Source organism: Dipodomys ordii, unplaced genomic scaffold, assembly GCF_000151885.1.
Source record: "Dipodomys ordii isolate 6190 unplaced genomic scaffold, Dord_2.0 Scaffold1, whole genome shotgun sequence".
Lineage (NCBI taxonomy): Eukaryota > Metazoa > Chordata > Mammalia > Rodentia > Heteromyidae > Dipodomys > Dipodomys ordii.
In genome coordinates, this window is record NW_012267217.1 from 65,989,362 (window position 1) to 66,000,881 (window position 11,520).

General features: G+C 54.9%; 1 protein-coding gene across 1 annotated transcript in view; it reads right to left on the reverse strand.

The window, feature by feature from the left end:
* Iqca1 (IQ motif containing with AAA domain 1) overlaps positions 1 to 11,520 on the reverse strand; it is a 126,168-nt gene that overhangs the window by 25,079 nt on the left and 89,569 nt on the right. The window contains exon 15 of the mRNA XM_013023535.1: positions 2,604 to 2,690. Within this exon, the coding sequence (XP_012878989.1) occupies positions 2,604 to 2,690 (87 nt within the window). The remainder of the gene's footprint in view (positions 1 to 2,603; positions 2,691 to 11,520) is intronic.

The window sequence follows — 11,520 nt, forward strand, 5'->3', positions numbered from 1 at the left end:
GGCAGGAGTAAGTGGGGGGAGGGAGGGAGGGTGAGAGCCATGCACCTTTGGCTCTAAAAGGTCCCCACAGGTGCCTGAAGGAGGGGGGACATCAGAGGGGCAAGAAGGGTCGGTTCCCGAGTCTTCCTGCCAGGCGGGGCCGGGGAAGGGCGAGGCCTCCGCCCTGCGTGGCACCGCGGGACGTCCCCCGGGAGCCAGCACACCGTGCCCCCCTCGCCCGCCCGCTGGGCGCCGTCCGGACACGGGCACTGCTCTCCGCCTCCTGCCTGCAGCAGCGCGACGCTCAGGCTCGGTCCCTGCACTCCGGGAGTCTCCCGACAGGCTCCAAGCACCCAGGGGCCCGTGGCCTCCTGACAGTCTCCACGTTGGGGTCCGTGGCCTTCTCCACCGCCTCATGGCTTTGGCCAGGCGAGCTTCTTGCATCTTACCTTGGAGCGTCCCTAACCAGAGACAGGGGCCCAGGGGGCCCGGGAGGCCGGTCCATGGGGATGGGGTTTCTGTGAGGGAAGTCCTGGGAATCCCTCAAAGCTGCTCCAGGGCCAGCCTGGCCTTGCTGCTTGTGCTGGCTCGGGAGGCGACAGGCCAGCCCTGCTTCCTGGCTCCTTTGCAGGTGGACAGGCCTCTCTGGGCCTCTGGGGTCTGTTCGGGACAGCGGCTGGTGCAGAGGAAGAAAGGATGCTGGGTTCCAGCTGTCCCTGTAGTGCAGCGCAGGGTTGGTGGAGGGGCTGCCCGGAGGCTGATGGGCGCCCCCCTCTCTCTGAGAAGCTCGGAGGATCCAACAACCACTGCTGTGGCTGCCAGGGGCCTGGTGGCTGAAGAAAGGCAAGTGTAGGAGGTGGAGAGGCTGGGAAGGATGGAGTGGGCTGGGCCACAGCCCTGGAGTCCTGAGCTCCCTGTGGAGTTGGTTCCTGGTCTAAGCCGGGGTGGCTCAGGACCGTGTGTGCTTTCATTCCTTGGGGGTTGGGAGGCGCTGGGACTTATCCCAGGATGCAGTGCGTGCTCTTCGGTGCAGCAAACACCTGACAGCCGACAGACCGCCTAACCCAGAAGTGTTCCGGGAAAATGTCTGATTCACCACAAGGCCCGTGTCTGCCAGGGCCTTCCTCCACTGCAGGATGAATTGGCCAGGCCCTGGGCAGCCGGGTGAGAGGGAAGAGTCTGTCCACACCAGAGGGCCACACAGCCGGGCTTCTGGAGACGTGGCTCTGTGGGACGCCCCCTCCTGCCTTCACACCAACTCCTGCCTTCCAGTCTTTAAAAAACATCCCACGTCTCATTCCCGCCCTGACTCCAGCACCTGCCGGTTTCCTCTTAGTGAACATGTTACCTTCCGCCGATTGGCTGTGGACCATGGTACAGGTGAGCGGTTGTGATGGTTGACAGCCCATCTACAGCTCAAGGAGGTTGTTAGGAGAGGAGGTTGAGAGGGAGAGAGAAAGAGAGGCCTCAGAACAAGGGGCCTGGTCTGGCTGGCACCTTTTAACTCGGCAGTTAAAGAAGTGGTTGCGCAGAGAACTTACGTTACTTGCTCAAGGACACACGGTTGGCTAAGTTGAGAGGCAGAGCAATCCTGAAAAAAGCCTTTGCTCCCCAGGTCCAAGCCCGCATCTTCCCATCCCCCACCCGGCTGAGTGGCCCCTGCCCCTCAGGGACCCCAACTCCCTGGTGGTTCAGGAGGATTCAGCCCAGCCCAGTATGGACGGTCTGGTTCAATGGTTCCTGCAATGTGTTTTTCATTGGTGTGGACTTTCTCCTTCGGTGTCCAGCAGGGGGAGCTAACAGCTGCTTTCCCAGATTAAATAATAAACTTCTAAAGAGTTCCTGAAATGACAGGGCAATCAAAGCTCATTTGGAGAAGAGGAAAAAAAAAAAAAAAGAGCTTTCATTCTTTATCCAAATCATCTCTAACCTTCTAAAAATGATGTATAATACATAAGGTTCAAAAGTGATTAAAATCCTTAGGAATTTAATCAGAAATTCACAGTTAACCACTATTTGCTTTGGTGCAAATTGATGTGGAATAACAATCATGTGTATCTGAATTTTTTTTTAACTTGTGGGAAATTTGCTGGTGATTTGTGGGTGGGAAGTGCGGGGGAGGGGAGCCGGCGACAGGAGAGAAAAGGAGGAAGGAAGCAATTGGCCCTGGGCTCCCTGGGGGCCCCCTGAATGCCAGCCACTTAGCAATGCTGTTGACGATCTTTGTTCATAAATTTCAGGCGTTGTGCTATTTATTATTAGGAACAATAGGAAAGCCTAATAATAACCCCTGTGTGTGCCACTGGCTGTAACTAGCGGGAGTTCTTCAACGTGTTCCTTTCCTCAACATATGGGTTTGGGTTAAAAAAAAAACAACAGCTCCCTCCTCCCATCTCCCCATTTTCCATCATCTTCTCCTAAATGATAGCTCATAAACCAGACCCCTGGATCCCTTCAAACACTGAAGAGCACTGAGGGTAGAGACAGCCGCCACCCCACGTCTGCCTCTCTTGAAGTGGCAGATTCCCTGAAACGTGGGGGGAGTTCCTGGACACCACCACCGCCCCTCCCTGGGGAGGAAGGCCAGGGCCGGAGGAGAAGTGAGAGGATGGAGGGATCCTCACCATCTTTTCCGCGTTCGGGACTTTTTTGTAGAATGTTTTCTCTGTGTCTTCGATCCACACCACGGAGGGCTGAAGCTGTTGAGCCACCTGCAGGGAGGAGAGGAGAGAGAGCAGCCCTGCCAGGTGAACGACATTCCCCCTGAGCGGACGGACGTTTGCTCTACCTGTCACTGGGCGTCCTGGGACGGCCCTGGGATGGCAGGGCTTCAGGGCTGGGCCCGTACTGCTGGCTGTGAGCAGACACAGGCTTTGCTGCTCAGAACCGCCCTGGTGCAGGGCAGGGGCACAGCTCCCCCTCCCCCCTCCCCACACCCTCCCCCCACCCGTGGGCCTTCTTTGACTGATGCACATTTCTGCCCCAGGACTGTGAGCTGCGCTGCAGTCTGGTTTGAGATAAACCAGCTGTGTTCTGCCCAGTGATGGGAACTGGGCCACAGTTTTAATCACAGTCTACTTGCTTATTCAGGTTTGCTTATCATGAGAACACTGGTTTTAGTGCAGGCCCCTGCCATGCCATTTATTTAGCTCTCCTCCGCTGGGCCTTTGTGGAGCCGGGCTTTGTGGCAGAGTTGGGACGAGACTTAACGTGGCCCCTGGATAATTGCTACACACCTAACAATCTCTTCAAAGGCCCCACGATGGTGAAGTTCAGGTATTTTTTGCAACAGTTGTGCTTTGTGTGAAACTGGGGCAGATCAAAGCGGTTTCAGCCACAGCGAATGCAGCATTATGAATTCCTATGTGTGTGTTTCTTAAAGCGTCGTTAAGGCAGCAGGCATGGTTTAAAACCAAAGAGTCATTCCGTGAGCGATGGAAAACCCAGGGAGCAGAGGTGGCCGCTGTGTCTGTTTCCCTAGCATTATTTACAGGCAAGGCAGGGCTGGGAAGCAGATTATGTACATTCCAAGGCAAAAGTGGAGCTGGTGTCCATGACTCCCACCTCAAATCCTAGCTACTTGGAGGCCGAGAATTGGAGGATGGGGGTTTGAGGCCAGTCCAGGCGGAAAAGTTCTCAACTCCTAGCTAGGCTCAATGGGGTCATCCAAGCTGGGTGGGAGGCTGGGCTTGGGAGGATCACCGTGTCAGGCCAGCCAGTCTCCAAAGTCCATGAGACTCCATCACCACAGAGTGAGGCTGGAAAGGCTGGCATGCCTGTGACCAGCAACTATGGGAATTCCAAAGTAGGCTGATGAAAATCAGGGCGGGGTGTGGCTCAAGCGGTAGAACACCAACCTAGAAAAGCATGAGGCCTTGAGTTCAAACCACAGATACACAGACACACATACCACGCACATACAGACACACACACTACAGACACATACACAGAAGACTCAGTAGTTACTGACTGAACTTGGTCCTGTCCAGCCCAACTCCTGGCTGTTACCGGCGGTCCCCAACACAAGACTGTCAACAGCAGAGCGGCAGCAGCCAGGCTCTCCGGGGTGAGTTCAGGACACAGAGTTTAAGCATTTGGAACCTCCAGTTTTGATCCCAGTGCCCGGGCGGTGTGGGGTGATTAACTCAAGGCCGGGTGTGTGTTGGGTGCTGCACACATCAGAGCTGGTGTGCCCAGCCTGGCCTCCCTCTCCTCAGCTCCAGGGGTCCCACAGCACTGTGTCATCCTGGTTACCAAGGGGACACGGAGGCTTGAAGATGAGAAGGAATGGCCCCCACCACGTAGCTGCGAAGCACAGAAGCCGGGCCAGGGCCAGGCTGAAGTGAGGGCACAGCCACATCCAGGGTTCTGGCCAGCACTCTTCACAGAGAGCAGGGGGGCAGGCAGAGCGAGGCCCCAGAGCAGGGAGAGGCCCACGGGCTGGGGGGGAGGGGAGAGAGCTGGTGAAGGCCACACCCCTCTCCTCTGCTGACCCCAGACGCTGGTCTCTGCCTTTGCGGGATGCCACGTCTACTGCTGGCCTGCTCTCCTGGGCACCGTGAGGACTTTCCTTTGTCATGGCCGTGAGGAGTCCATTGTTGGTACCAGAGTCCCACGATAGCGGTCTTTCTCTAATATCCAGGACCGGGGATTGTCTCTGCCCTGGATGTAGATTGCCGGAGAGGAAGACGATGGTGCATTCGGTCAGACCGTGGTGGTCATGGCTGAAAGCCCGTGCAGGGGCTGCCCACCCTTCCGGTTCCGTGCGTGCGCTGCCCGTGCTGCTCGGCGGTGGCTCCCGCTGACTGGGTGCTACATCGTGTGGTTTCCTAGTTGAAGGCGACACACCCACTGGCAGATTGGAGCTCTCAGCCTGGTGTCAGGTGAGTGATCAGCACCAGCCTGGTAAGGTGGGACATGCATCGCAGGACACAGGTCATTTATTTAATCAGATCTGCACTGTGATGTGTCAGAGCCACTATGAAGTGACTCTCCAGCTTAAACACCCTACGATTCTCTGAGGAAGTCTGAGGGTGTGAGGCAGAGTGCGGGCGGGGGTGCAGAGGAGGCAGGGCTGAGCCACACCGGTCACGCCGAGGCCCCAGCGCTCTGCTAGAGCGGTGACACCGCAGAAGGTGACACGGGGTGTGGATTCTGCCCAAGCAGCATCACCCGACAGGGAAGCCTTGGGCACCTCTGTCAGAGGGACACGCTGCCAGGCGTGGGGAACACAAGCTTTGGAGTCAGTGTGCAGACAGGGAACAGATCTTCCACTTCACCCTTCCAGAGGCTGGCGCTGCAGGTGCACTCCACCTGACCCGCCCCTCAGCATCGCAGTCTCGCATGGACACTCCTCTCTTGCGTGGGTACTGTGTGCGCCTGCTGAGCAGTGGCCACGCCCCTTCACCTCACTTGGCCAGTGGGGGCTTCCTGTGGTTTCTAGCTCTGCATCCCCCCCCCCCCGCTCCCATCCCATTTCCTCCGTGGGAACTGCATACTGGCTTGCTCAGCACATGAGGGTTGCGCCTTCTCTTCTGCTTTGCACAAAGCAGACTGCACTTGGGCTGCAGAATCAGGAGGCTCACGAACCGGGACCATCCTGGGATGCGTAGTCTTATCCCCGGCTCCGATGTGGAAGTCGTGAGTGCGGTTCCGTTAACTGTCTGCTCGGGTGGGCACAGTGGGTGGCGGACGGTCACACACACATGGAAAGTCGTTCCCTTGGCGAGCTTCGGGGTGATATGGAAGGGGTTCCTTGGAGGATGCACTACAAGGAGGCACCCTGCAGAGCGCTCGTGGATCCGTGGCCTCGAGGGCCACAGGCCACACCCCGCGCTGCACCCCACGTCACACCCCACCACGCCTCTTCCCCTCCTACATACATGGGAGGTCAAGGAGATACAGCAGCAGGCAGCCCTGGGAAAGTGTTAGGGTCTGAGACCAGCATCTGCCTGAACCCCCAAAGCCAGGACGACCAGATGTCACACTGCAGCCTTGTCATGGGGGATGAGACGCCTGACCAGCAGGGAGACCAGAAATCCACCCCTATCTTGTCCTCTGGCGTGAGACCCTCTGATGTCCTGTCCTGGGGCCACAGGTTCCCCAGGAGCCCGGGAGACCACACATGGCCATGGCAGAGAGGAGAGAGGCGCTGACAGGAGGGAGTGGAGGATGGAGGATGCGGGCACAGGGGGGGTGGGCTCCCGGGGTGCCCCCCCCTGAGAAGACCATTGGGTTTGGCCACTTTGTCCTGGAGAACAGGGTGAAGGCCACTTTCCCTCCATCCTTCTGATGAAGCTGCCGCGCAGAGTGCAGCCGTCACAGAGATGAGCAGTGCACCGTCCCGACCTTAAGGAGCCATGAAGGGGGATGTGAAACGGAACCAGGGTGCAGGCCGGGGGGCGTGCGTGGCGCTAGGCTCCCGGCCACCCGCGGAAGGGGTCAGAGAGGCTGCCGCGTGTGGGGAGGTGTGCTTGCACCCTAGAATGTGTGCAGCCAGGAAGTCTTCATGAGAGTCTCAGCACTACTGGTGTGATAGGCAAGGCCTCCGAAGGTGGGAATCTAGTTGGGTGGATTTGTGGCCCTGGGTGTTGAGAAGGACGAGGCTGGAGGCTGGGAGGTGGCTTGAGGCTTCTCCAGGGAGGCGGTCAGAGCCCGAGCGGCCAGGCACCGAGAAGGACCAGGAGTGGACACCAGGGACTGCAGGCGAGGGATGCTTCTACTTGGCCACTCATGAGACCTAGGTGCAAGGCGAGGGAGGGGCTGCGTGCTGGGGCCTGGGGGGGGTCCGAGGGGGCAACGCCGAAAGGGCCTGGATGGAGGAGGAAATGGCTGGGTCAGTTTGGGTTCCGGGGAGCTGGAGGGATGTTGGGTGGTGGGGAAGACTGCCAGGCCCAGGAGAGAGGCAGGGAGGGAAGGAATAGAGCACCAGAGCTCCTGGAGGGGACTCAAGAGGGATGGAGGGGGGAGGGAGAGGGGACAAGGGCTTGTGTGTGTGTCCCTGAGGACTCTGAAGGGAAGAGGAGGAGGGCTGGGCTGAGAGGGAAGCAAAGTGTGTGTGTGTGTGTGTGTGTGTGTGCACACGCATGTGCATTCATAGAGAGCGAGCATGCCATCCTGGAAGGGAAGCCAGGCAGGGATGCAGGTGGGGGCCGGTAGAGGCGGTGGCAGTGCCAGCCAGGGGGTTTGATAACCAAGAGGTCATTGGTTGGCCTTGGCCAGGGCAGAGGGGACAGCTGGCAGGTGGCCAGCTGCCGAGGGCTGCATGGACAGAGGCCACAGGGATCTCTGGGACAGTTCTTTTAGAAGGACGGGCAGACAGTGATCCTGGAGCAGGAGAGCTGTGGGGCCAGTCCAGGCTCTGGGCAGAGGGTCCGGGGAGCAACGAGGTGGGTGGAATGGGAGGGAGGGCAGGAGAGGGACACTGATCCTCAGTGAGCAGTGACGGAGATGGCTGGATGGAGGAAAGGAGGGAGGAGAGGGAAGGCGGGCTGACGGCAGTGGGGGCCACGCAGGCGTGCTGGCGGACGCGTGGGGCGGGGTGTGGACGGGGGGAGGGGCTTTGTGTACTGCCCGTGCAGAAGCAGCATCGATACGGGAAAGCGTGTCCAGGCTGGCACCGAGGGCAGCTCTCCCCCTTCTACCTGGCACCCATCATCCAAGGCCCCGTCTTTTCAGACCCCGTCCACAGTGGGATTGTAGCAGCGCGGCCGTCGCCAGGCCTCATCCACCCCACGCGCATTCCCTTCTCCAGACCGCCTTAGGAGAAGCGCCATCAGTTGTGACTGCGCCCGCCTGGGTTTACGACTTCACCAAACCCAGCAGTGCTTAGACAGCAGCTGGGGACAAGGGCCGTCATGTCTGCAGTCTGGGGGTGAGGGAAGCTGCCAGGCACACGGACCTGCCTGGGCTGCGTGGTTTTATCCACACAGCTCCCCACCCCCCACCCGGCTCCACCTGTCACAGCCCATCCTGCCAGAGATTTACCCGCCTACCGCAATTAGTGAGTGCTTCTGAGTTCCCGTATTTTTTTTCCTACACCTATTAACAATAAGGAATTCTGCCAGTTCGCTAATGGAAACATGATGCCCCTTGTGCTCTTAATTTTCATTTTACTACGAAGAGGCTTTAGTTCAAGTGCCCAGAGACAGTTTGAGGTCATGGACAATTGAATATAATTGATTCATAAAAGGTAGCGTGGCAGGGCGTGGGCACGGCCAGCAGAGGGCTCTTCAGACCCATCAAATCACTACGGCCGCTCCGTGCCCGTCAGCTATGGAATGAGACAGATTTCTGCCCAGGTGAGCCTTTTCACATTCTAGGAAATGCATATGAACGATTTAAGGACGTCAATTGGGGATTTGATCTTTTGTGTCCCTCAAGGGACACCGTCCCATGGTGACTTTTGGCATTAGATCTCAGGACACAATGGTGGAGCCGTCAGAACCTGCTTTGTGTTCAGGCATGTGGGTTACTGTCCTGCTCCCTACAAGTTTTGGGGGTTCTCTGTGACAGGTCCTTGTGCTTGAGAAAAGGAAAGAAGCAGCGTTGGCTGAGCAGCCACGTCAGCCCTGTTCTCCCAGGCTGTCTCTCGAATGCTGGCCGTCGGCGGCCAGGTCATTGTGCAGAAGGAAGAGAGGGGCCCAGGCCCACTCGGGGAGAGGGGAACTCCCTGGACCCAGGTGGAAGGTCACGGGTTCTCTGCCTGGCCTCCTTTCTGGGCTCTGCTGGTCATGGCTGCGTAGGCTTTAAGCCTTGGGGTCTGAAGAGAGACCTGGGAAGCAGGTGCTGGGGAAGGGGCCTCAGGAGGAAGGAGAACTTCCTTGCTAGACCACGAGAACGTTCTCAGCCAACACTGATGCTGGTCCAGGGGCCCCAACAAGGCCTGTGAAGGAGCCTCCTGTCCTCCAGAGCAGGCCCCAGCAACGGCTTTGGAGTCAGGCCTGGCCTTAAATCCAGACTCCTTCCCTATAGTTAGACAGTTTTGGTCAAATTCAATACTTTGAATTTTAACTTTCTTTTTTTTGTTGGTTGTGGGGCTTGAGCTCTGGGCCTGGGCACTGTCCCTCAGTTCTTCAGCTCAAGGAGAGCACTCTACCACTTGAGCCACAGCTCCACTTCTGGTTTCCTGGTGGTTTATTGGCGATAAGAGTCTAATGGACTTTCCCACCTGGGCTGGCTTTTTGAACCATGATCCTCAGATCTCAGCCTTCTGGGTAGCTAGGATTACAGGCATGAGCCACCAGCACTGGGCTGAATTTTAACTTTTTTATGGGTAAAATGGGACAGTAATTTGTTCCTCATCAGAATTCTGGCACAACAAGAAATGAAAATGAAAAACATGCCTTACTACTGGGGAGCCCTCGAAATCCAGCTCCTCTGCTAGGTGAGTCACAGGATGACGGCCCTGCTCTGTAACTTAATTTGTCCACAAAACACTCAATGTCCACCATATGCTAAATATTTAACTGGTCCAATAAATATTTTTAATATTTCCAAGATATATATTTTCTTTTCTACTTAGAGCTTCAGCCGTGTAGAGAACTTACAACATCAAATGTGCAAGTTGTTTTCTTGCATGATGAATACATTTCTTAAAGATCTGACTTCCTGTTAAAGTTATTATGTGTAAAATGCCGAAGTCCCCACAAGAAACCATAACAAAATGAGCTTGAATTTACCGTTCTGAAGCAAAATCAAACTAGTGACTCATCTTCCCAGTGTGTTTTTAGGGCGCTGTGGGAGTCACAAATGCCAATATCTAGGAGTGAAATCCCCAAATTCCACAGACAGAGCTTTGCTACACATATGACCTGCACACTATGATTTGCACAACATGGCCACTTACTTGGCTTCCTGCCCTGGCCTTACCACACAACATCCCATTTTCCTTTATTAATTAAAAGCAAGTACCTCTTTGCGATGCAGATAGTGGCTCTGTCAATCACACCAGAGCCTCACTGCACATAGCTTTTAATTGAATGACTCCCACAGCAGAGACTGACCTCTGGTCTTCTGTTAATCAGCTGTATACACAACAAAGGTGAAGTGTAACAAGATGAGTGTGACGGGCTCTGACACGGAGCAGCCTAGAGGGTGAGTGTGTTGTTCTACATTTTAATAACTTGACATCCAACATTTTTTTGCCCACTGAATGTCAGTCAATTCATGATAATTTTAGTAAGTGCAGCAATAACCTAGATGATTTCAAGACAAAGGCTCTTGATAGCAGGAGCAAATCATCTCCTGGAGCAGGAGGAAATGATCAGGCCATTGGCTCTGTCCTAGATTCACACCAGGAGCCAGCATGCCATGGTGGAAGTGAGAGAAGAGGTACTTAGAGCAGCCCTGTACCAGGCAGGGGCTGGGAAATGCACTTGGGGGCTCTGCAGCTGGGCTGTGGAGGGTCTACAGCAGCAACCTGAAACCCAGGAAAGTTCTCATCAGTAGAATGAGACTAGTGATGGTATCTATAAGGTTGTGTGTTGTTTGTGTTTCTGTTTCTGTCTCTATCTCACTTGTGTGTTCACTATTATATGTGTGTGTATCTTACTTGTGAATTATCTTTCTGTCTCTCTCTAGGTTACATTATAATGTCTATTATATACCTATTTTCTATATAATTATATATTATATAACTATATATTATATTATCTATTATATAAACAAAAAAGTATCTGAGGTGTTTGGATGCTTGCTAATGTTTTCCTACTTTGGTGCCTCTGTCTGTTACTTGAAAATGTTAAATATCAACAATTGTAGGTGAACTTCTTTTGCTTTTCCTCTGAAGACCTTGGTGTTTAGTTGGTGGGCCCCAAGTCAGACTGATTGGCTTCAAATTCCAACTCACCATCAAATCACCCACTAACCTCTGTAGTGGGTGCTCAGAGGGAAGGATTCTGAGAAGTGCAGCAGTAGCTGGACAACTAAAAGAACTGAGCACACACCTCAGTGACTGTCAGGCTATGGGGGCTGGGCAAACAGCTTTCTTTCTGTTGCAGCCCTGAGGTAAAGGCCACATCTCAGGACTAGGGGCAAAATCAACATAGACCCACATTAACAAAATGGATGACTCATCAAGTTCAAGCAGATCAGCCAGTAGTTTCTTCAACGCTCCCTGTCTAATACACAGAGAAGAACAAGAAAGGAGAAGGATGTGACATATGGTTAAGAAGAAAATCAAAGTGACCAAATAGAAATAGACTTGATGATGATCTGGTGCCAGACTTGCAGATATGGACTAAAAGGTAACTATCAAGTTCAGAGACTGAAAGGAAAAGATGGCCATAGTGAAGAAACAGAGCCGTGAGCAGAGGAACCAAAAACCCAACAACGAGCAAATCCTAGAGCCAGAAAGGAACACAGCAGAGATAACCCCTTCCCCACACGACGGGGTGGGAGAAAGGAACACAGCAGAGGTAACCCCTTCCTCCCACGATGGAGTGGAAGAAAGGAACACAGCAGAGATAACCCCTTCCCCCCACGATGGGGTGGGAGAAAGGAACACAGCAGAGATAACCCCTTCCCCCCACGATGGGGTGG